At 40.8% G+C, this 26,764-nt stretch overlaps 1 protein-coding gene across 16 annotated transcripts in view; it reads right to left on the minus strand.

Annotated features, from left to right (window-relative positions):
- PTPRM (protein tyrosine phosphatase receptor type M) overlaps window positions 1-19,111 on the minus strand; it is a 482,698-nt gene extending 463,587 nt beyond the window's left edge. For 5 of the 16 annotated variants that reach the window (XM_064507229.1, XM_064507226.1, XM_064507233.1 and 2 more), the window contains exon 1: window positions 18,600-19,110. In XM_064507229.1, coding sequence (XP_064363299.1) covers window positions 18,600-18,672 — 73 coding nt within the window. In that variant the 5' untranslated portion in view covers window positions 18,673-19,110. Of the gene's footprint in view, window positions 1-18,599 lie in introns of all 16 variants that reach the window. The other 11 variants (XM_064507237.1, XM_064507232.1, XM_064507239.1 and 8 more) reach the window with 4 other exon arrangements.
- Window positions 19,112-26,764: the final 7,653 nt, after the last annotated feature.

A 26,764-nucleotide genomic window follows, 5' to 3' on the forward strand; every position in this document is an offset into this window, starting at 1 on the left:
ATCGGCAAAACAAAACTGATTCTTCCTATTACCTTACAACTTCATGAGCAAATATTTACTTCACAGTGCCATAGGATTTTGCTTGCAAAGACTACAGAATTACATTTTAATTCATAAGCTATGGCCATGAGGCTATTTTTCAGTTTGCTAACTTTTAATTATCAAACCACTTATTACCATCTCTGTTTTATGGTTAGGAACAAGCAGAGTTTATTATTTGGACCCAAGTTCTTAACTGTGTCCCTTTAAAAGTCTGTACTTCACCAAGTATGTAAAAAAACGGAATTGCACAGGTTTTAGCACATGAGGTCAAACGACCATATTTTCAAGTGCTGCATGCTGCCTCTGGCAGAAACCATTAACTACACTTTCAGAAGAAGATAAAATACCCATAATGCATCTAACTAGTTTTGTAGCACTTTTCTGTGCATTAAAAAAAAAAAAAAATCTGCCATTAACCAGCCTTAAAAACTGCAGGTAATACAGTCAGATATTATTAAAAGTTTTTAGACTTTAAAAAGAGTATTCTTAATCAATAAAAATGGCAAAACCAAGTTGGTTTTGTTTCTTTCTTCTGCTTCATCATAGTAACTTGGAAATTCCCTATACTATAAATTATTGCTTCTAATCCTTCTATACAGTAGAGTCCCTCTGCTTTTACAGGGAGGGTCAAGGTAAAATGCTTGTGATGTATAACTGAAGCCTGCCGTTCCCTATTTATCAAGCCCTCCAGACAACAAAACTGGTGCGCATAAATCGAATACAAGCAACACTAATGCATTAATGACTGACATGTGGCAGAGACACAGACACACAGATGCAGCTTGACATTAATGGAGAGATTTGCCTGTGGTCATGCACATAGAGGGGGGAAAAAAAATAGACCCACCTGCCTCATGTTTTAACCTGGGTATGAAATCAAACGTCAGACAAGATTAATTAGATGCCTGGAGTTTTATTCTCTTCTGTTGATAGAAAAAGCACATTTCCATAATGTGAGGAAGCATTTATGTGGATAGCAAATCAGGATGACATTGAGGGAAGGTTTACTTTATTGTGAATGCTAGCTGTGTGGTGCTTGTCACTGCAATTATTTTCTACTCAAGTGGCTTGCTTTTTAACATTTTATTATCTTAACAATAAAAACCCTGGAAGCAATAATTATTTATTATGCTAATTCTTTAGCTTTTTATTACGAATTTTTGCAAAACCGTTAAAACTTGCTGTTTCCCAGAAATAAACCAGATTTATTAATATTCAGCCAATTAAGGAAAAAAAAAAAAAGTGAGGGTAACAACAATCTCTGTACTGGTAAATTAGTTACTAACCAATCAATTTGTACACTTACCAGCTTCCCCATAAGTTTTATTTTCATTTATTCAATACCCAACATTTCTAACATCATTTTGATTGAAAGCAACTTCAGAACACCAGGTCCACTGCAGCACTTGTTTATAAATAATGATTTAAGCAGCCTGAAAGGCAGCAGGGCTCTAGACCATTCTGAAAAAGCACTATACTCAAGGACTGCATTTTAATTATGGAAACCTATTAGAACATCCCTGTTTTATTAACAGTAAGTGAAAGACTATAAACAAGACTTCAGTATGCACCACTTCTTCTCAATCCTGCCTGAAGCCCTCAAGGGGAAAAAGCTCCAATGCGCTTTCATTTCTCCCCCCAGGCATTCTCATCTCTGAATGCCTCTTCTCACCAACTTTAAAATTCAATTTAACATAACAACCACATAGTTACACTTTTTTTCCTCAATTATTTCATTTATTTATTTATTTTTTACAAGTGTTTCCTCCTTTAGGTATAAACACCAAGGCCACAGCTCTCAAACTCCCAGTCTAAATGCAATACATAGAACATAAGCAAGTCTAAGCAGAAAAGCACCGCAACTAAATGTACCTTGAAATGCTCTTAGCTTGCAATGCTTTTATAGTGCTTTCTGTCCATGCACGAAGTGTCCCTGCATTTCACACAGTGACAGTGTTAATAATTTCCTGGAAAATTTCTAGAACAAATTCCCCAGCTCAGAGTTCACTTTTGTCTGCGTCCATATAGCCTACAATAGCTTTTCCCTATGGCAAAGATGCAACACTTCAAGGCTTGGAACAACACTCCTCCCAGCTTCTGCTACCTCCACCAATTCTCGTGCTGCCATGCCCGATGGCAGACAGGTTTTACCATCGCTCTCTGCTTCTGAACCAATTTTTTTTTTACTGTACTTCCCACCCAGAGGTTTTGCCTGTGGCAGCAGGAAGTTCCCTATTAATATGTAGCAGATACTGCAATTAGCACTGGAAATCAGGTAATTACCTCACAACAGTTTGTCCTCCCATTCCCTCTCCCATAATCACAAGTCTTTAATAATAATAATAATAATAAGCTTTTACTATTCGATCCTGATTTGAATTGCTGGTATAAATGGTAGCGCACTGGATGAACCCATCCTAGACCCATCCCCTGGGACAGGCAACAGGTCTTTGGGCAGCCATAAATCAAGCACATTTCCAAGCTATTCCAATGCAAACCACACAGCTGGGCTGCTCCTGCCACTGAAGGCACAGATGTAGCCAGGAGGCTGCTGGCAAAGGAGGGGAGGAAGGAGCATAAAGGAAACTCTTCCAACGGAGTGGTGGTAGCAAGAAATAGGCTTTGCTGGAGCGGATGCTCTGCAAGAAGACTAAGTTTTGGATGAAGGAACTTTTGCCCACGAAAGGATCTCAAAACCTTGATCCAGTCTATATGGTACCAAGGTTACCAAGGTGGTACCATTCTGATCAGGATTAATGACGTGGACCTGTTGTAAACCAGCGTATAATCAGGATAGGCACATAATTTCATTAAAACTTGTCCTGAACTCAGTATCCAGGACTCCCTGCTGTGAAGTGCCCTACCTCTCATCTACTCTGCCAACATCATCATTAGCTTGTGTTGAAGACAAGCCACACACTGCAGCAAAGAACATATTTACCAAAATCAGACTTTGAAATTATATCCCTGTCCCAGTTCATTCAGCAGATAATGCCTTTAAGCCATGACATGGAACACAGATACTGAAATACACAGAGTGCCTCCAGGCCAGACTCCGGGGCTGCTCCATACCTGCACTTCTCATTGCCCCCTGCCATTTTCTGAAACCTATTTCCTTCCCAGCCACAGGAAGTTGAGAATCAACAGCACAAACTTAACTATTTGTTTCTACAGTGGGGGTAGTTTTTTTTTAAGCACCCAGTTAGTCGCTACTGGATGTGCCTTGCAGAAGAGCCACCATATGTGAAATGCTTGAATGAGTGCCAAAGAGAACATAGAATAACTTCAAATGTTACCATTCAAAGGCACCAGATCCATATTCCATTCTCCGTGTCCAGAAACGCTGTAAGAATGAAGCATAGAAGTTCTCCAAAATCAATTAACAGGTCACTTAATTATTTGTTTAAATCAGTAACTACTTGCAGCTGAGGAGGAGGTGGTTATACACACTGCCACCACCACAGAAGGACACAAAGCACGACTCAATGTTCTGTTCTCTGCTGCACTGCCTCCAGTAAGAGACACCTGCACTTACTGGTGAGGTGAAATAAAGATGGCCCTTCTAATTTGCTCTTCCCATTTCCTACAGAAACCTGACCTCTTGTACAAAACGTACAGAAAGAATACACAGAAAACAACCATTAGAACAGTAATGTTTAGTTAGCACTTATCACCCTACCTAAAAAATCTCAACGCCCCCTATGCAAAAAACCTCAAACCCTCCCTCAACCAACCAAGACTCAACTAAGAAAATGAGCAAGACTAACAAAAATCAGAATAGAAAGACACACTTTATAAAGTATGTTTTAAGTACAGAGTCTAAAGAGGAAGGAAAAGATAGCAAGCATGCAGGGATGGGGATATAGAGGGTCTTGAAAGACTAGTCCTTTCCATCCTGCTTATGGACACCTAAATCAATGAGAAAAAGTATCTGCCTGGCCAACCTAGGGAGCTGCGCCAGCACAACGACACAACAGGACAGCTTTCCTGGGTAACATTTGCCTCTGCTTTACACAACAGAAAGCAAAATGAGTGGGAAGGGGAACCTTTCTTGCAACAGATTAGAATTTGCAGGGTAAGTATAAAGCAATACACTTTTTTTTTTTTTTTTAATATATATACCTCTAGCACATTGTTTTAGGCCCTCTCAGGACATCAGTTTAGGCCTAAAGAGTCTACAACATCAGTTCAGTCTTTCTCACACGAAGTATGTGCTCCAGTGACCTGCATTCCTCTCTTCTACAGAAGGATTAAAAGTCTGATTTGGTACAACTACTACATTCCTAACCATGCTTCTGAGAGAATATGCGAAAGCTCAGAAACTCCTGGATCCCCAAATTATTTCACCTCCAAATCTGAGCCAGTATGAGACGGATGTGTTGCCAAAAGGTAGATAAGGTACACGCTGAGTTTCAGCGCGACTGCCCCCCCTTCACCACAGTTTTCGGCTGAAGTGATCTTAAGCTGTGGTCTCAGGACATAAACAGTTGCAACTGTATAAGAAAATGCTAGAAAATTTCTGTAGAGCCTACAAGAACTCCCTCAAAATCATGCATCTCCCAAAATACTTTAATAAGCAGGATAACTGATCTGGGAGCAACAAAGTAACACCTAACAAATGCAGGCTACTACAGACACACCTGAAGGCAATAGCTTTTTGCAGAGACTTTTGGCTGCTCTACTCACAGTAACGTAATAAATACAGTGTATAAATTCACCAAACCCATGTACAGGGAGCAAAAAACCCAGTGATTCAGCGCTGAACCTTCTGAAGTTTCTCCCTCACTGCAGACATCCAAATTTGTACCAATATACGCTATAGAGCATATCAGGAAACTTGATAATAAACTAAAAAAAGCTATGGAAATATAGGATAATATAACACAAGTTATATGTGCTATTTACTTTCATTTATTTTCTAAGTATTTCTAATGGCATTAAAGTACAGCAGTAAAAGTGAGAATGTTAAATACAAGCAAGATTTGGATAATTTCAGATGTAAGATAAGAACAGTTCCTCACAATAGCATAGAATAGCTTCTTAGAGTATAAAATTATAGAGCAAAACTTGATACCATTCAAATTATATCTCATACAGGAAAGTGCACGGAGTAGCTGTGAATATTTTCTCTTAAGGAACCTAACTTTACCAGGAGTGTGACATCCCTGTATCAAAGGCACAATAGTTCAGGACCATCTTACACATCAAAAACAATTTTGTTGCAAGAGATGTCAAAATCCATTAAGTCCCACTTTGTTTTATTTATTACCAATCCACTGCTGGAGGCAAACCAGCTCCATCTCCAACTGGGCTGCATTAGCAGACTGACTTCAGTGCAAAGTCAGACTGGAGAGCGTGAACGATCTCTGAAAGTAATCTCAGTTGACCCAGCTAAATTTGCACTGAAACAGATGAGGAGTGCTTATAGAATCTAGCAGAGCACAGCTGAGTGACAGGGGAAGTAACCTCCATTTCCAGGTGGGTAGCGAACATCTTGGGAAATAAGTTCAATAAACCACTCAAGTTAGATTTTTAAGAGTTCATCTACCTGAACTCTTAGAGGAATACAGCTTTACCAGACTCATTATCCTGTTATACAACCGCAGCTGTTCTAAAGATTTTGCATGACTCCAACAATTCCCACCCATACAGTTGAGCCCCACACGTAGTGTGTGTGCCCACGTTCGAAGGAAACCTTTTACAGGGCCTCGTCTCAGTTAAACAGAGCCTTACTGCTTTCAGCTAACCAGGGCCCCGCTCAGAAATCTTCAACTGCTCTCAATGTCATCCTGCGTTTCGAACTTCTGCGCCCGTCAATAACGTGGAAGTTAGCAAAGGAATTTCAGTTGCTCTCCCAGAGCTACACCAGCTCTGGAGAAAAGACGAGAGTAAAACTTCCTCTTGTCATTAAAAAGAGAGGCAACAGAACCCAACCAGTGCTCGGCTTCCCAAAGCTCTGTGATCTAATTCTACACAAAAGGCTTAACAAGGTTTAGACTCATAATACAATTAGTAATTTAGCTCACAAATTAGGCTATCTATTAACACTCCAGCAGAGACATCAGCTATATGAGGATTAAGAAGGAATCGTCTACTCTGAATATGGAAGTGAAAACTTGAATGCTTTAATAGATCAATTCAGCTTCCGCACATGAGAACGTATCTTGCACTGTAAAGAAAGCCATAAAGCACTGTCAGCATCCTGTCAGTATATATAACTTGCATCAATAGAAACTATCTTAATGATTTGGATAGTAAGTACAAAGCAGAAACTGTCAAGTTCATCTTAAAGTACAACTTAAACCAGTAGAATTATGTATTTAAAGACGTTTCTCACAAATTAAAAGACAGTATGGAATACACTGCATATGCATCTCTATGCATTACTAGTGCATACAAAAAAAATCAGGACCAAATACATAAAACGGACAAAACACAAATTAAGTGGAGTTACTAATTGTAAGACAAGTCATCCACTGCAGCATTTGAAAAAAGAAGCAAGCTTTCTACGTCTTTGCATACAAAATTTATTCTATAGGTATAAATGAAGCAGGTGTGTGTAATAAGATTCTGCATCTTCCTCTCTCCATAAAGAGCACCCAAAGGATTTAGAAAAAAACTGACACCTCTAACATGCTACATAACAGCACTTTGCCCACAAAGAAAAGAATTCCAAATGAATTTTGAAATACAGGCTGAGTAGCTAAAAAACACTCCCTACTTATTACCACCAAATAAAATTTCAACCACTGTGTCCAAAAGCTGCTGCTTCAATTTTCAGGAAGCTCTACCATACATTAATTATTTACATTACTACAAAATGCTGATATTGGTAAGATTGTGTTCATGCTTAATTGTGTAATACCTGATTTACCTGAAGTTATAATGTTATTGGGGGGTTTTTTGGAACTTTTTTATAGCATACCCAAATCTCTGACTGCATTCATCTTTAGGTTTTGAGTTTGTATAAATAGTTCTGTTTGCATAAATAGTGCCAGGATTACTAATTCTTTTCAGCTTGAAGAAAAAAAGGGGGGAGGGGGATCAATCTTCAAAATGTCAGCTTATTTCACACCCTAGTAAAAAACGTTAACACCCAAATAATATTATGAATAATGTCCATCTGGTCTGAAATCTAGATCTGGCCACAGCATCTCATTCTGCACAAGCACTGCCTGCTGTTGCTATTAAGTGCTCACTGCTACTGCACTCGGTGCAAAGCAACAAAAAACTCAGCCTTGCTCACTTGGACTACATGCTCATAACCACATTCTTTGCCAGCACGTGTCTTAGCATATGTATTGATCTAATTTGTCTCAGCAAAAAGAGCACTCTTTTTATGAATAAGACGGTCAGGAATTTTGCACCTCAGCCTCCTCGGACACTATACGGCCTTCTCAAGATGTGCGCACAGGTCTCCCCACTGCCGGGGCACCGCGGTGACCCAGGGCACCGCAGGACTCCAGGGCAGGGTCACCAGCCTCCGGCCTCAGTTCCCCTCCCAGCTCAGGCGCTGCTGCCCAGAGGCAGGAGGGGACAGAGCAAAGCACAAGTCATTTGCAACATGCCCATGAGGCGCAGGCACGAACAGTGCAACAGGGAAGGAGGTGGAGGAAGCACAGAAGTTGGCAGCGAAGCAATATGTTCTTAAAGGTGGCCTGGTGGTTAACAGCTTTGTTAAATATGTATGTTATTTGCTGTGGAATAGATGGTATTAAAGTGCAATTTCAGAAGGAACTGAGAGCAGGTAAGAACCCTCCCTTTTCCTCTGCACAAAATTCCAGAGTACACAGCTCTAGCAGATTACTATAATTGGCCAATTCTTTCTTTTATTGCCAGACCACTGTGTAGAGTCAAAGCACTGAAATCATGTGAATGGGGCTGCTGATGAATGTCACGTATTTGTTCAATGGCAGTTTCAGGCATACAGATCTGAATTTTCTGCAGTTCTTTTCCCAAAGGTCTGGAAATATCTACATTTTCTAATTCTGGCATATAGGCCAGAATTATTTTTTTTACTGCTGCAAATCTAGCATGGCAGTCCGCAGTTTTTGCGAAGCCTCTAACAGAGCCAGTTCTGGAAACGTGCAAGATTTCACTCTCAGTAGGCGAGCGCCTCCCAAATGTGGTTTGCAAAACTCCTGCAATCCACCCAACCATGAGCATGCAGCTGCTTTCAATCTTCATTCATTACTGAGTCATAACAGGTATTTTCCAAAATAAGACTTTAGTCTTCTAAAGATTGGATCTGCTCCTCTATACAAAATCAGAGTAGGAATTTCAAAGCAGCAGACAATGCATACACAACAGTTTATGTAACCTAAATTTTCCATAAAATGTTACTGGTGTGTATTTAGACCTAGCCCAGGCAGTCTTTGTCTGAACTTCTCATCCACACATTTGCAACTAATTAAGGCTTCAGACCTACTCTCAACTTAGAAAATTACCATTAGCCTTTCAAGATTTCAAGTCTACTATGTAAGAAGGTGCAGGTTTACTGTCACGAGTAGGGCTGAAGTACACACTCAACAACGGATCTGCCAGCAAATCAATCTGCAAGTACAGTAGTATGTTTGCTTACAGTTGAAAATACAACAGAAGTAGTTCCGAGTATTCTTCTTAATGGGTTACTTCCATGTCATTTCCCTGCACGGATAAGCTTACGCTAGATATTAGGCTACAAATTGAAGAGTATTTTAAAGTCTCACATCTTTTTTGCAGCTGTAGGTTTTTAATGTGGGTAACACTTTATTCCCCAATATTCAGGATGCAAAGTAGTAACAGATTCTAATGCACAAACTGACTTCTGTTTAAGCATTTGTACCTGTAAAGCCCTGGCTCTGAAGTTGCTGTAAGCCTCATCTAAAAGCCCAACCCACTTTTGCTGTTGCTACATGGCTGGAAGGGAAGCCGCTATTTTATTTGCCAAGAGTGTATTTCAACGTGTCTTGGGCTTCTGGGCCCTACAAAATTTCAGTGTATATTTGTTTTAAAGGGTGCATGCTCTTCTCAAACACACTCAAGTAAATCAAACACTCAAAATCCACTATTTTCAAAATCCCCAAATGAAAATGTTAAGCTAATTCACATAAATCCCTTACTAGCCTAGATTTATGTAGGCAATTCTAACAACAATGCTTCAAGTAAAAATAAATAAAACACACCTCATGAACTCTGTATGTGGTCTTCAATCCATGTACTTTTCTGTCACTATAAACAGAACACAGTAATGTAGGGAATACACAGGCTTGCATTTCCAACATCTAACATTTTTACATAAATACTATCTTTAATTGTGCTTTGGTTTTGTTCGTTTCCTGAAAGACACTCACAGAGCTAACCCCAAAAGGTTGCTTTCCTATTTAGAAAGGTGCTTGCAGAGGTTTTCTCCCGAGCCAGACCTGAATCAAGATGACGTCTCTCAGATACAGTAAAGACAGCATCAACTGCATGATGCCTTACAGCTATTACTTGGACAACAATTTATCTTTGCATAACTGAGAAATTACTTCAGCAATAGCAGTCTCTGCAGAAGTCAGAAAGAAAACAGCTGAAGTGATGTGTTACGAAAACCACTTAAATTAAAGGGCTGTAAAATAACCATCTACCCATGGAATTAAGAAAAGGTAACATTAAGCTATAGCAATTCGCAGTCATTAATGTAAAAACTACCCCACTGAGTACTGTGGTTCCTGCAAAAGTCTCTATCTCCTAAAGACGTGAGATTACTTAAGCACAGCATGGTAAGTTCCTAGGGAAGTTTCAAGTTATGAGTGGTGACTAACGCCTGTTGTAAAGTTCCTCTAAATACATTGCGGGACTCTTAAATGTGACCCCCCCCCCTTTTTTTTTAAATGGAAATTTAGCAAATGATTTCTCAACCATTAAAACTAGTACTGACCAAAACTAGACATAAACCCACAAAAAAAAGTTGAAGAGCCTGCCTAGGAAGATTCTCACCCATTTTACAGTCAGGAACTCAATCCAGGTCTCCCACACCTAGGTAGGAGTTCTGATCACTAAGCAACTGGCTATTACAAAAGGAATTAAATACATCTCTCTTTTTCATGCTGCATTCCAATGATATCATGTTATGCTATGTCATCCCAACGTGGAACAAGAAAAATCTGTTATCTCAATAAGTTTTACTAAGCGAGAAAGCCGTTTCCTGGTTAAGATAATACAACATGTCTTAAAACAGCAATTGTGTACTTTCTCACAATATTACTGACTTCCAAGAATTATAAACATAAGAACATTTTTGATCTGGAATTATACTGTTTAATTTGATAGAAACACCACCACAGTAATAATAAATTATACATATTCTTATACAGACAAGCACACAGTGTCAAAGCTTGAAACAAATACATTCCCTTTCTCAAACTAGTTTTCAGCAAGTCCACAACCACACTCTAAGCAGACTGTTGAGCTGCCAGTAAAAAAATTGGACTTCTAACAATAACTTTATTTACTAGCACTACAAGGATGGAAGAGGGAGTAGATAACAAGAAAATTTGTATTTTCAAATGAAACAAACATACCAATTCACAGCTAGGAAGAGAGAACAAGTATATCAAACAGATACAGAGAGGACAGTGAGGTCTGATCTGGAGCCCACCATAGTTTTTTGAGATAGAAATTCACTTCCATGTTTGTTTCCCGCAGTGAGCTGAACTGTATGTCAAACTGGAAAACAACCATGAACTTGAAAATAGCAGAAGCAAGAGAAAGGGGAGTTTCTATGCAGATAGAGGACAATGTGTGTCTCTTTAGGAGATTATCAGCTTCTCTGTGAGATATGACTGCGTAACATTCTGTCTTTTTTCAAAACTAGAGGTTTGTTTTCTCTAGATACCCTCAGAAACTATGCAGACTTTGTAAACAAAACTTGAAGATGTGTGCAACTATACGATGTTGGCAGATGACCAGTTTTGCGGTCATAAGTTACTGTATCAGCCATGGTAGGATTACTAAACATCAGCTCCTGAGATAAAGAATTTGTTAACTTCAAGGTGGGAGGAGAGCCTCTGCAGTGACTATATCATGAAAAATGCACACTCATGCTTTAAGGAGAGTATTTCAACAACCTTTTAAGACACAGACACATAAACCAGTGCATAGATTACAAGCATATACACAGACATGGAAGTGTCCATGCTGCAGATGGAAATAATTTCCTCAGTCTAGCCTATATTTACCAGGAGCACAGCAGTAAAAAGCTGCTCTACTGGTTTACCAGTAAAAACAACTCCATTATGAAAACCTTAAGGCACAGCAAGTGCAGTATCCATCCACCTGAAAGCGCCCAGAATTTCTAATTCGAACTCCTGCAACGTCCTTCTTTTAGGCTTAAGTCAGTTCCTCATCAGCACAGCTACAAACAACTCTTTCATCTAAGATATCTACCTTTATGCATTACAGAATTCCAATAAACAGCCAAACGCAAAATTATTCTACTCAGTGTTTTAATTTCAAAATAGTCTAAATAACATATAAATTTAGAATTAAGGTTGAAAGAGGCAATAAAGTTCAAGCTAATAAAACACTATCTTTCTGAAAAGTTCCCTAAAATAAATATGCCATAAGCCTCAAATAAATACTGCTGTATTACAGGCATGGAATATTGTCTTTATTTCATCCTACTAGAAGATGAAGAGATGAAGAAGGTAATTAGCTGTTAATTGTTCCAAAGCAAAAACACACTTCTCGGATTAACAAAACAGTGCTGTAAAAGATATTTATAAGAATGGCTTAGCACTGACAGGGGAGGAGGATGAGGGATTGGAACGACACTACCATCCAACCTCCCCCTCAGAAAATCCTACTGTAACCAAAACTTGCTGCTCTGTAAATTAGGACAGCGTTTACATCTCTAGAAAATAAGACGCATAAAGAAAATGTTGGTTTTACACCTTTCCACAGAAAAAAGTTACAGCTTCATTAACATCATTACACTTAATTGTAATTGTAAAGATAATGAACTATTGCCATATAAAGCTGCCAGAAGATATATTGAAGCCTTTAATATAAAGAAAAGTGTTTCAGAGTTAATATAAGAAAAGTAAAATGTGAATAAATATGAATCCTTTTGTTTTCCAGGTGCAATTTAACTGGCTTTAAGACTTCAGGGTTTGTACAGAACATCTTCTTTTCCAGCAAGTCTTTTACACTCTTACAGAAAGTTAGGCCTGCCCTTCCTTCCCACTTCTGTCCACAGAGACCCTGCCCAAAGACCCTGCCCCTGGCTTCACAACTTCTTCCTTCTCATGCTACTAATTTTTTGTCTGGGCAAATCTGGACACTGTTTTGTTTCCTCCCATTGGTCTTTAACTGGCAAAGGGTCACTGTGGAGTGAAATGGCTCAGACACTTCTGTGTCTCACCCTCAAAATCTGGGCATAAAAATGTGTTAGTCACATATGGAAAAAATGTCATCTTCATTTTTAAAGCATGGGCAGGGACTTACCACTGCAATTTCTAATAACATTAATGGAAGTCGCATGGCTTAAAAACTAACCCGACACTCAGTATTCCTGCAGAAGTACAGAATTCCACTGCCAACACCACCATTTCTGAAAAGAAGTATTCTGAATGGAGCAGAAGTCTTCTCACAATGTATTAAACAACTACTCTCATACAGCACTTAATTAAGACATACTGTCTTAATTTAAGACAGATTTAGGGATCACTCAAAATGGTTAAGACCAGTAGACCAGTAGAGCACCTTCTCAGATCTCTGTAGCAATAGCTCTTGCATTTAAACCACTAGGAAAGTGCTAACAATTCCTCTGTAATTTGAAGCATTTTTCTGTATTTTGTTTATATTAGAACATTCATTCTTCCTTCTGTTGAGTACCAACACTGATATAGAAATGAGCCTTTTTACACATAATCAAAAGTTAATTTGTATTATATCAACCTGGTGCAAACAAGCCACCAATGAATTGAAATTCTTTAGGTCACAAAAATTCATCAAGTATTTTCACGCCTCCCAAATTCCAAATATACCTACATTCAGTAGAGACTAGTTTACAGCCCTTCATCTTTCTGTGCTTAGAAAAGTGGATTTAGAGATGCAGCTACACCTAGTGATCAGCAGTAGATCACAGCAGGCAAAACTGAAGACACATAATGCAAGAACCTCCTTGCATTATGAAATGAGAAAGTAGTATGTGAAAATACTGGGATGAGAAAAGTGACACAGCAGAATTCATTATTAAACTTTTTTTTAATATAGCACCACATGCTCCGAATTGTCCTTTTTTTAAAAAATTCCTTTTTAATATGTTGATAGCATTATTCATTTTATTAAATTAGAAATACAGGTCTGGAAATTATCAGTGAAAAAGTCACATGAAATAAATAGGATCTTTTCAATCTTTTTGTTTTTTAAAAAAATGAGATCTAAGAAAATCCAGGTACATTCACATATTAACAAGCAATAATTTACTCTCATGAACACTTTCAGAACTGTTTCTTTACAATGTCACAAGTGTTAGCTGAGATGTTCACAAGCGCACGTCATTTTCAGCGGAAGCACTTTTACAACCTAGTCACAAAGCTACCTCAAAGGAGTTTTTTTGACAAGGGTACTGATGAGCTTTAGTCACAACCTATTCCTCTCAAATGCCATTTCCTTTAGCAGAAGATTCCAACATGCTAAATAGGGTCCCAACCTCAGAACATAGTGGACTTTGTTCAATCAAGTCCATCCCTACCATCTTCCAAGAGGCAATTCTAACTGAAGTGAACTGCACCAGGTACCTTAGCAGTAGTGTGTAAGACTAAACTGGCCACTAGTAAGTAGACTGCTCAACGTATCTGCTGATCATCTCACTGTATGAATGAGTGAGTGGGCGTGAAAAATAAACTATCTCCACATCTCTCCAGGTCGGACTCGAAGGACATTAGTGAGATGGAGTTCAGAAGCTTACTCACTCTATCCTGACACGTTTTGTGATTTGTCTGAGGATCTGGACTTTCTAGCTGCCAATCTAGCAACTTCCATGAGCATTAAATATATTATTTATCAAAAAAGTGTGATGCTATGTTGTTTCGGGACACTGTACTTTGTTTTTCCCACAGATTTTGAAGTCCACTAAACTGTGAGACCAAAGAAACATTACAGGAATTTTCCAACGTCATTACATCCTTGTAATATTCTGCAGAGTTTACTTTAATTTCTGATGTGGTTTCACTACTAACTCGTGACATCAGAACAAGATCAGAATGGCTATATCTGAAAAATACGAACATTCTCTTTTTTGACAAATTGCAACACTTCCAAAGAACATCAGCAGAAGCCCAAGCTCACACTTATATGAGGCATATAAACTTCAGCATGCTCTGAAGTTTCCCAGTTTACAGGCAAACTCGAATTTTAGTTTATTTCATCTGCTTCTGACTGTCAGAAGTCCTTTAAAAAAAAAAAAACCCTATACATATTTAGAAGCTGATTCAACACACTAAGTAACTTGCTGGACTGTTTCAAGGTCGACTACTTCTAGGTGTAAAACACAAATCAAGTCATTCACGGATGTAAATGATAGCTGTAGCAGCAGCAGCAAAAATCTTTGCCAGTATGGAGTTTGGTTTGAGAATCTTCTCCCAGACCTCATTCCAGTCCACATTATGAACTTTAGTTGGAATAGTTGTGTTGATGAGCTGACAACCATGTCAGCCACTAAAATAAAGCTGCATTTTCACTAGCATATGTTACTTCCCTCAGAATGCGCAGGAAGTAGCACTAGACGGATGGCTGGACAGCGAGGAAAGCAGGTGGAATAAGCAATTCAGGCAAAAGCTGAATTTGTCAAAATGAGATATACCCACACTTCACGCTCTTTGCTGGTAAAGTGATCAGAATAGTTACACCATCAAAAATTTCCAAACACAGGACCCTGGCAAATCTGAAAAAACTTATTTTTAAAAATAGTTAATGATAACAGAAACTTTTTATCTTGTATATATTTCTCTGTTTGCCAGAAGCTTTGTTTCAGCTGGGATAGGACCTATAAAGATTTACTTATCTTCTTTCTTTTCACTTTCTCTCTTTGCAGCGACCAAACCAAATGATCAGCATCATCACAGCAAGTTTCAACCTCAGCAAGTCAAACTTCTTCCTTACATCTAACCAACTGTTTTTGGAAAAGGTGATTCCTGTTTTCAGAGTGCCTACTTCCCAAGAATGAAAATATGAATACAAGGCACAGCCTTGTATCTATTCAGAATGAAATATTTTTATATTTTGTATTTATATATTTTTATCCATGAAATAGTTTGAAGACTACTATTCTACAAAAACTTTACTAGTCACTAAGAAAAGTGATTTGAAAATTTTGTACAGCATTTTCCCTCCTGTTTTTCTCCTCACAATTGCCATTAGCCCCGCTACTAAATTAGTTACAAATGGCCTTCTACAAGCACTTGTAGGCCACCACTCAATTGGGCTCATCCCTACTTGGAGAAAAACCTAAAATCAAACCAGGATCATAGAAAGAATGTGCTCACATACAACCTTCTAGTCACCTTCTATAGCAAATGAGAATAAAACAGCTTAATAATAGGCCTCCCCAGGTCGGGCCCAGGTTGTAAGCAAAAAGCACCAATTTCAGATGGCTGTGTGCAAATTTAAATCTATCAGAAACATGAGGCCTTTATAAAAATGCCGTTTTTGAATTCTATTACACATTCCCTTGCCTTCAATTGCAGTTACCCATTTTGGTATTTGACAGAACTCATCACATCCAGACCCTTCATTTTATACAAAACGTTGTATTTAGGCTTACAATGTCTCTTCTAACTTTTCTCATCTCTGTTTGACCTAAATCCCTTATAGGAATGGATTGCTTTCCCTAGCCTGAATAATCTACCAAGGTGACGGAGGAAGGAACACCGCACAGTCAGGTGGCATTTCATGCGACAGTAATGTCACATGTTTCAAGAACTTTTGTAATGTTAACATTCAGCTGTCACATAGGCCCACATAATAACATTTATACTACAATCATAAACACAAACAACAAAATTAGATATGCTAGAGTTTCTCAGGAAGAAACTCGTATTTCTCCACTCTTGCAGAAACACCACAGCTCCTTTCTAAGACTTTTTAAATAAGCAGCATTGTCCATTTAGTACAGTGCTTTCACTGCCGTCACTTGATTTCAAATTCTTGAAACTATTTGCTTCTTGATGATTTTAAAATCTTTAGTTAAGGATTCATAAAAAATCTCATTGTTATTAACTGTTAAGCTGCTTTCAAAAGATTACTTGAAAGCTTCCAGACTTTAAAAAGCCAAGATCTGATTTTTCAGTATGCTCATCTTCTGAATAAGAAACTCAAATAACACAACAGCTGAAGGTAACATTAGAGCCAAAGTCTATAAAAATAAAACAGTAATTTTAGAAAAGGGTAAAAATAAAAATGGAGATAGAAATGTCGAAAATTACTTAACTAACCCACTGCTATTTCTTTCCTTAGAACATTCATGGAGTTGGGTTTTTTGTTTACTTTTTTATAGGTTCAATCATATAACCCCCATCTGCAACAAGGGACAGCTATTGCAAAAGATAACTGCACAACTCAAGGACAGACTTTTCCGTAATTTAATTTCTCTGACACTGATGCATCAAGCTTTTAACAAAAGCAATAGCAAATTTCTCCCCTGAGCAAAAATGACTCCCAGGCACATGCTTCAAATGGTAAACTATAAAAATGGAAAATTCATCAATTTTGTTCCAAGTGAGTGCCAGGAATCAATACCAAAAAATCTGTACATTCACCTTTACAATTAATCTTTATACTTAATATTTACTACACATGCACATATGCACACGGGGAGAGAATAGGCCAAAATCTGCATTCAGTGACATCCTCTGCAATTTCACTGAAGTCTGTAAATTGCAGCATCTCCTATTCAGCACTTCAGAAGCATTGGAATTACATATTTTGAATAACTGTATGCACAGGATATTAAATCACTTAAGGATATTTCTGAATTGTTTGTGTTTTAAATCACAGTTCTTTCCACAGCGTGTGGCAATGGCACTGTATACAACAGCTACAAACCTAACATTAATGTGGGACTCTTCTTCAGCAACATGAACAGCACTTAAATGCTTACCCTAGCGTAGTATTAACATATCACATGCACAAGTCATTTAAATATCCAAGAGAAGAAGAGTTGCCCTAGCTTAAGTTTAAACAAGAAGTAAGACAGTTCACACAGGTCAGCAATGAGTTATGGATTTATCTTAATAAGGCAAGAGCTCTTGCTGAAGTCTGGACACTACACTTAAAATATTCATGAGTTATAGGACTAATACACATGAGTTTGGTTCCATAATTCACAACAGGGGATAGCTTCACCCTAACATGAGCATTTGGAAGAGATGTCATCACTGTTAACTGTCCTCTTAGTACAAGAACATTCTTCTGCTCAGGAACCCTCTGTCTTATCTGCAGCAGAAATACCTAAGAGAAATTAAGGAAAATGCAGCTGAATACACAAAGGGTTGCTGCAACCTAACAGGATAATAAAATATTTTAAAAATAATTTAAAAAGTTTAAAAACAGGCTATCAATTCCTACACACAAAACTTGGTTGTGACACAGTGCTGCATAGAAGCAACATGTAATACACAAAAATACAAACTATTCGACAGCCGGAGCAACAAGAGAAGTCAGAAGTACTGCTTCCCACCAGATCAAAGCACGTTTAGCATGAACTGAAGACCAGATGTCTTCAATTTCTTTAATGCGCTTTTCAGTTGCACTAACTTCACGTCACAAACAAACAAGCAAAGAAAAATCTGAAGTTACTCCTTCCAGCCGAGCGCAGAAAAACTATTTCACAACCAGATTTCTGCCCGAAATTACGGGTTTCTTCGAGGCGTATTTGGAAACTACGTGGGCAGCGGAGCAAGTCCGAGGATTCAAGACTAAGGTAACGAGTCTGAGATTTCAGTGAGAGGAGGAAAAAATAGATAGACAGATAGATAGAAGTGGCGTTCACCGAGCACTTCGCCCTGCTCCCCGCCGGCCGCGAGGCCGGGCACCGCCGGGACACAGGGGCCGGCGCGGGCAGCGGTTCCGCGCTCCGGGCACCGGCACTGCGCCGCCGGCCGCGCCGCCCTTTCCGCGCCGCACCTCGAGGCGACGCCACTTTCGGGGCTGAGCGGCCGCGCAGGAGGCGGCGCCGGCGGCCAGCAGCGCCGCGGGCCCCGCAAAAGTTTCTCCGCCGTGGGGCGGCCGGGGCGGCAGGAAACTTCGGGGAAGTCGGCTGCGGCGGAGAGGGAGGGCGGGCGACCCCCGTCCCGCCGCCGCCGCCGCCCCGCGCCCTTCCCCTCAGCGGCCCGGCCCGGCCCCGCCTCGCCCCCCTTTGCCCCCTCGCTCTTCCCCCGCGTACGCAGCACATCCGAGCTGTGCTCCCCCCTCCCAGCCCGGAGCGGTGGGCGCACCCCGACCGAACGCCCATCAGCACCGCAGCCCCCTCCCCCCCCGCGACCGTTCGCTCGCCAACGGCCGCCCGCGGCGCGGCCCGGGAGGCTCCTTACCTGTGAACGTCTGCGCTCCCGCCGCCAGCAAAAGTCCGGCCAAAGTAACCAGGCAAGTTCCAACTTTCCCCATATTTCCAACCAACTCCCCCCCCTTCCTGCTCCGCAGCCAGCAAAGTGCCAAAGTGTTTGCCAAAGTAGGAGGCGCCCCTCTCGCCCCCTCCAGTCGGTGGGGCAGGCGGGGAGGGGGTCGGCTCCCCCGCGCGGTGCCCGCGGGCTGCTCTGCTCTGCTCTCCTCGCGTCCCCGGGCACGGCGAGCGGGGCGCCAAGCGCCCGGAGCTGCCCGCCCGCCGCCGTGCCGCGTCCCCAGGGCCCCGCCGCTCTCCTCCCCGGGGGCTGGGGTCACCCTTCAGCCCGGAGTCTCCTCGCGCGGCGCCGCCGCCGCTGGTCCCGGCTCAGCTCGGCTCCTCACTGACTCGCGGTCCCCCCCCGGCAGGCTGGAGGGAGCGCGGAAAGTCACGCCCAGCCGCCGGCGCCGCCGTCCGCCGCCGCTAGAGGGCAGCGCGGGGCGAGGCGGCGCGGGGCGGCGGGGTGCCGCGCACCGGGGCTCGGCAGCGGCCCCTGCCCCCCCCCGCCGCTCCCCGCGGGGCCGCTTCGTTCGGCGGAGCGGCGGCTGCGCGCCTGGCGGGAAGGTGCCGAAAGTTCCCCGGGCAGCGGGGGAGAAAAGCAGGCACGGCGGCGGGGCGGGGACTCACCCACGCGTCTCGTCAACTTCGCGAGCCGCCGGGCTGCGCCGCGCCGAGCGCCGCCACGGGGCCAGGGGAGCGCCCGGGCGCGGCCTCCGCCGCCGCTTCGCCTCTGCGGCCGGTGCGGAGCCCGTCGGAGGCCCCGTCGGAGGCCCCGTCGGAGGCCGGTCGCTCGCTCGCTCGCTGTTCCCTGCGAGCGGCAAGTGGGGAGCCCTGTCCTCCCCAGCACAGGGCCGATGCCAAAACAGAAAATAAGGCGTTGTTTAGTTTCTCTGGGCTGGCGACAGGCAGCACTAAATAAATTAATAACGTTAAAGTTAATAAACTGCTCTTAATTCATATTGCTGCTAATAAAACTTTAGCTCCTAAGCCTGCTTTCAGTTACACCCACCCTTCACCCCTCCAGAGGGGTTTCAGTGCAACTCCTATGAGTTTAAAAAATAATGACGTCAAGAATTTGCACGATGAGATATTAAATGATGAAAGCAAAGCCATTTTAAAATGCCACTTCACCTTTCATTATTCACAATCCATGATTTCTAGCATTTTTCTCCACAGCAGCCATGAAATAAGTTGCTTGATAATCCGTTTCACTTTCTGGCTTTGACTCCTGGAGGCTCTAGTCCCCAGACGTGTTTATTGGTTTTAAACTAATTCTTTCTAAATTGGACGGCTAAAGGTGGAAATATTTTTATTGGCTATCGCTTTCATGAAAGCTTTATTTTTATTTCAAGCGCAAATGTCAGGCCAAATTTAATGCCTGTTTATTCCCTAGGGTTGGTTGCAAATGAAGCAGTAAAGACGAGAATCTAAATAATGCTGCAGATAAGGGTCTGACCCTTACTAACCCAAACTTAGGCGCTCCAGGTCTCCCTGCAGAGCAGGCCCTCGGGTTTGTGTGCCACCCGTGCACAGTTAGCCTGCTTCAGTCCCTGCCTCGCAACTAAAGCCCGAACTGCCCCCATCCCCCTCTTCTGCACTGCAAGTTACAGTGCACATAACACAAAATATGCACAAATCATTAATTTTACATATAATACATCGTCCTCAGACTCCGGCACGTAGCTGTGTCCTGTCCTCCGACCCCCCGTTCATTCTGTTGCCACGATATTGCTGCTGTGTTTTCACGAAAGAGCGTGAACTTTCAGACGTGTGGGGGTAAGGCAGCGACCTCAAAAGCTAACACAAGGGGGCAGAGTAGCATTAATTGTTGCATTTCCTGACGTCAGACTTTCTTTAAATTGTGAGCTTTGGGGGTTTTTTTTCTTTTTAAATTATTTATCTGGGATTTCCCAGTCTTCCCCCCCGAAAAAGGTTACCTTAATTCCCAGGAACTTTGAAAACCTAGTGGTTTGTAGCAATAGTAATTCTAGGGGTTTTGTATTTTGCAACTTCTTTGTAGGTGCATAATTTATGCACATTTTATGCTTTCTAAAAGCTGAAGTTATATTTTCTCCAAGTTAGAAACTATAGATAGTCTTGAAAAGTGTTGTCTTTGTAACTACAAAACTGGTAAAAAGAAAACTCGGTCTGATAATAAGCAGTTTAACTTTTAAAATTTAAATTTTTAAAATTTTAAAATTTATCTGCTATAGTAGATCTATTACTAAAAATCCTGAAAACAACAGTTAAGCCAGTACTTATGCTAATGGTAACTTCTTTCTAGGTTCATAATGTCCAGACACACATAAAAACTATGCTAATGTCAGTCCTAACACAGTGCAAAAGAGTATAATGTTATGACATATAACCTTAACTCTGACCCATTTTCTTCACAGGCAAACAGAGATTCCACTCTTGTATCCACAGCTCTCCACTCATATCTTAGTGAAGATGAGACATAAAGTCACCCAGTTCTATGGATTACAGAAGTAAGAGTCTTTGGTCACAGTTATATTGGGAGTTAGTCTAAAGTCATTGAACTTCAAGGACGTAACCATTTGTGTTAATTAGAATAAATCAAAAAAACAGTTAAGCTCTGGGGAATAGCTAGAACAACAAGAACAACTGAAAACACAGGTCACACATGGCTGATGAGGAATTAAGTTAGCTGTGTTTCACTGACATTTGAGATTGTAATGCTTCTGAACTGTTTTCATGTTCACTCAAAAAAAAAAAAAAATAGTAGAGCACTAAGAAAGCACTAGAGAGAACCACAGGTTCACCAGTGATGTGAATGCAAGAAAACCTCCATGAGAGTTCATTAAGATCTAAGCTGCATCTGGAGACTGGAAAGGGGATTGGAAACATCTGCAAAGAAATTAGTTTCCTCTTGTTTTCAACTGACAAACAGGGGCTTGGCATCTGTTCTTGAACAGAATCACCTCAAAGAAGTACCTGAAGGGAGGATATTTCCGCCCCCCCCCGCTTGAGGAACATACAAGATCACAAATACGGACTAGTTACTATTGTTGGAAGGGGTCAAAGAATGAAATAGCTGAGTAGCAAGGCACATGCAATAAGAGAAAAATGAACCTGAAAGTTAACAATAACTATTCATTTTCCAAATTTTAATGCACATTAATAGGAAATGCACTCAAGCAACCGTCATTGCAAGATTTTTGTTTGTTTTTAAAAATGGAATTTTTAAATTACAGAATCACAGAATAGTTGGGTTTGGAAGGCACCTCTCTGGAGATCATCTAGATCAAGCAGGGTCAGCTAGAACAGGTTGCTCAGGGCCATGTCCAGTTGGGTTCTGAGTGCCTCCGAGGATGGAGACTCCACAACCCCTCTGGGCAACCTGTTACAGTGTTCAACCACCCTCACAGCTAAGAAGTATTTTCTTATGTTCAAGTGGAATTTCATGTGTTTCAGTTTGTACCCACTGCCTCTCGTCCTCTCACTGGGCAGCAGCAAGAAGAGTCTGGCTCCATCCTCCATTACACATACACACACAAACACACACAACCCTGTCAGGTATTTATACACATTGATAAGATCCCCCCTGAGCCTTCTCTTCTACGTGCTGAACAGTCCTGGCTCTCTCAGCCACTCCACGTATGAGAAATGCTCCAGTCATTTTAATCGTGTGTGTGGCCCTTGGTTGGATTCAATGCAGTATGTCCCTGTCTCTCTAGTCCTGGGAAGCCCAGCACTGGACCCAGCACTCCAGGTGTACCCTAACCGATGCCTAGCAGAGGGGAAGAATCACCTCCCCTGACCTGCTGGCGATGCTCTCTGCCTAATGCAGCCCACAACATTGTTGGCCTTCTTTGCCATGAGAGTTAGTCATTGAACTTCAAGGACATAACCATTCTGTGTTAATTAGAATAAATCAAAGAAACAGTTACGCTCTGGGGAATAGCTAAAACAATGAGAATAGCTGAAAAATGAACAACAACTGAAACTGAAAATTAACCAACTCAACAATAAATTCTGTATAATTATACTGTTTATTACACAAACTTGACTGGCTAAGCTGCCCTCTCCCTGCTAAACTCTCTCTTTCAGATCCATTTCTAGTATTGCAGATCTCCGAGTTACTTCAGACAGGTGGTTTTTGAAATTTCCACACTGATAATGTGAATGTTACTGGTTTGGGAGGTCCAAGATCCAAATTCCTTTTGTAATGTGGAAACAGAAACAAGTGCTTGACCAATGGCAAGAAAAAGCTCCTAGTATATTAGCATGCATATATTATTAACAATTATACCTAATGTGTTTATCTATTTAGCTGTTAGCATTCCTTTAAGGCACTATCAATATTCATACAGCTATTTGTTCTATACTACTGGCACAAGAACAAATAAACATATCTCAAATTCCATAATATATCAAGGCCACGCATAATCCGTAGCATGAAGTCACCCTTCCTATAATGACATGAAGTGAAAACACTCTCTTGCTCATGTTACAGCACAAATAGAAAGGCAAAGAATCTTATTCAAATATTGGAGGAAAGCCCAAACATCCTGCCTTTTCTGACCCATGACAATGCTGATCAAGTGGCCAAGAATGTTGGCTACAGGGCTGTCACCTGATCTTTTGGATCAGTAGAAGATAACATCACTCACACAGCTTAAAGCTATTTTTCCACACTATAGAATAGTCATGCAAGACTGATTTTCACTGGGACACTCCATCTTGTTTTTCTAAAGCTCAAACATATAAACAAAACTTCATGAGTCTTTCAATGACACTACTTTTTAAATATGATGAAATAAGTAACTTTCTTCACAGGACATTATACAGGGCTGTATTTTCTTAGGTAAGTACATCACTGCCAGCTAATTTATGGAAGTACAGTGTGCTTTTTTGGAAGAAAGTAAGGGAACAATTCCAATTCTGTGTTTTACCAAAACTATTTGTCAGCTACAGTGAAATTCCAGAGCCAATCCTTGATCTAGAGGACCACTCAAGAAAAACTATGTGATCTCTATAGGTCTAGAGAGAATATGCCAAACTGCCAAGGTTTTTCTGTTTCTTACTCTTTCTTCTTAAATACAAAACAACACATTCTCCTTTACCAATGTTGGCTTACCTATAGGTAGCTTTATCTTCTTACTCAGATTTTGACTGATGCCCTATACCTTTTCACTGCTGATTTTTCTGTCAAAAGTGTCAAAAAGAAAGAAGTGTACTTATCTTTGTGACAAGATTTATTGATTATATTATACTCATTCAAATTATATTCTATTGCGTAATATTTATGTATTTACGTATTTGTAGATGCTGTGAATGTTTCATGTGTTACTGAAGAGTTCTTTCAGTGATAAGTATAGCTTTCTGAATAAATCTTCTAGTGTTAATTCAAAAAAAATTCAAGTCCCTTCTTTTTTCGTATGGGTAGAGTAAGGACATAGTGGTGTCCTTAAAGGATCACGTCCACCCCATGCCCTGTCTTTGCCTGCCTCTGAGGAGCAGCAGAGAACTCTTTGGAATCTAAGGGCAAGCTACACCAGCTGAAAAAGTTGCTGCTTACAAAATGTTCCTCCTCCAGTGGAGGCCGATCATATTTCCTGCTTATTGCTGCTGGGGCTTGCTGGCACTGGAAGTGATCCCTGATCATTCATTTGGCACTGAGAGGCGCAAATCACAACTGTGGCTGCTCCCTGTCAGATACTGGCATGTGTAACATGACTTCATGCTTTTATTGGTACTGCTAATGATTTGTGCAGGCAACAATAATGATCCATTTTGTACCACGGACACCTTGCTTTATGTGCCTGCTCTTGATCATCATGGAGTTTGGTGGCGATAGAAACAAAGAGAAGCTTGTTTTTTAATTCTTGTAAACCAACATTTTTGACAATATCTGAAGGAATTCTACTAGTGGCCTTAACATTAACCTATGGGTGGGAATTGAAACAGAAAACACACCTGTATCATTGAAAGATTCATTTTTTTTTGTTTTTTTTAATACTAATTTATTTAATCTAAAAGCCTAGGAAGAATCAGTCTTTAATCATAACTCTTAATTTTGAACTTAATATTCTTTTGTCACCTAAACCTATTTTGGAAGGGTAAAACTTTGGGAAAAGAATGGGGGAAAGAGGTCTGAAAAATCCAAGGAAAACAGCGGGAAATGCTTAGGATTTGAATGTCAGGAAGGGAGCAAAGAGCAACAGTTGACATTGTGCAGAGATGGTTAGTTAAAGCCCAAAAACAGATAGCTGCATTGTGGAAGAGTATCCATTTTGTAATCTCACATTTTTCTATAATCAGATGGATATGACTGACTGTAGCCTCGGCAGGTAGAAGGTGGTAGCTCATAGAAAAAATAACTATATATGCAGTGCTGTTTCTTTTCCTGGAAACAAAGTTTTGGTTTCACAATCAATATAGTCTCATTTTACCCACACACATGATTTAAAAAAAAACAAGGGAAAGCATACCTTGTGTCAGGTGCTGTTCTTATGTGTTTTGGTGTGCGCAAACCAAATCCTGTCTTGTCTTCTGATCTTCAGCATTTTATCAGAGATCTATTGCATTTGACAGTCTATAGAGACTCAAAATCATTGTGGCTTTTAAACTGTATAGTATATGTGAGAAGCAGGACTCTTCAAACTCAAACTCTCTGTCAGGGAGCAGTGAGGGCTGGCTGCTCCCTAGGGGATGGGGAGCCAGGAGCCAAGTGTGGTAACACCTCCTGGCAGGGCAGTGCCTTGCTGGCCAGGACCCGTCCCCACAAGGGAGCAGAGCGGCCAGGTTCAACCAAGGGTCCAGTCCAGCAGGCAAATTCATGGTGATGAAGCAGTCCAAGATCAAGCTAGGAAGTCAATCCAAAAGCAGGGTAAAATACAGCCCCACGATGGCTGGGTACCTCTGTGGGGTCAGGCCACAGTTCAGGAGTCCATGGTCAGGCAGGGCTGGAGATCAGCACCACTACAGTGTCATATGGCAGGGACTGATGGCCCTGAGCTGGGCTGAAATGGGGGCTGGACCTGGGAGGCCCCAGGTGAGGCTAGTCAGGACCATTAAGGCCCATTAATGCACTCAAGGCCCTGACGCTTTCCTCCTTTGCATCCTGAAATATATCACATAGCATTTGATATTTTCTCCAGCTTCTCATACCTTGTGGGGGAAAGCATCCTGACTTTTTTTTTTTTTTTACTACTTGTTCCTGGCTCCTCCTAAAATGTGTAGTCCTTAGGTCTGTCTTGGTCAACAATATCAGGAGGTTCATACAGGACAAAAGAGACCAAAGTAGTTCCAATCTGTAATATTGTTAAACAAATACTTACTTATGCCAACTGAGAGTTTATAACCTTCAGATTTGTGTATGGCTGAATGGGATCGGTCAGGAGCAGAAACAGATGGAAACACTGGATTGATCAAACACAATTGCTTGCAAATATTCATATATTCAGTCTTCAAAGTCTGTACAAATACAGTCTGTAATATCATCTTTGTCACTCGTTGCTTTGATCTTGTCATTCATCTGGGTTAACATCCTCTTCTATTACAAATTTAGGCTTAATTTCATTGTCTTCAAAGTTTTGTATTGTTCTACCTTTGCTTACTTATTTGAACTTCAAGCTGCTGTTCTTTTTCTGTGCAGTGCTTCTATAATCAACCATGTCATGAAATGAGACCGAAAGAATCAAAATTTAGGAGATAAGCACTGTGAAGTAAGCTAGCTTCTCAGCCTTCTAAGACAGAGTAATTGTTCCAGAATAAATGAAAACACACACACTGAGTTATACTGGCAAATCTATAACATTATATTTGTTCTGCTAAAAATATTCTAGTCCACCTCTCTGCATAGACATTGTTTTTCAGATATCTTCATATGAGGCAGAGGAGTGAGGCAGACAACTGGAATAGTAATGTCTTATGGCACCAGCGCTAACATTGACTGATCATGTCTGCCAGAGTCCTTCAGATGGTGTTTCCAATTAGGGTCAGGAGAAAATATTTCTCACATCTTAGGTCCATTTCACCAAAGATGCACAGGAGCAAAAAACAGCTAAAAAGCCATGTCCAATATAAGGTTAGTTTTCTTTCAGCCCATGGATTTCTTTTGAGTTTGTTCAC

Source organism: Dromaius novaehollandiae, chromosome 2 (assembly GCF_036370855.1).
Source record: "Dromaius novaehollandiae isolate bDroNov1 chromosome 2, bDroNov1.hap1, whole genome shotgun sequence".
In the NCBI taxonomy this organism is placed as follows: domain Eukaryota; kingdom Metazoa; phylum Chordata; class Aves; order Casuariiformes; family Dromaiidae; genus Dromaius; species Dromaius novaehollandiae.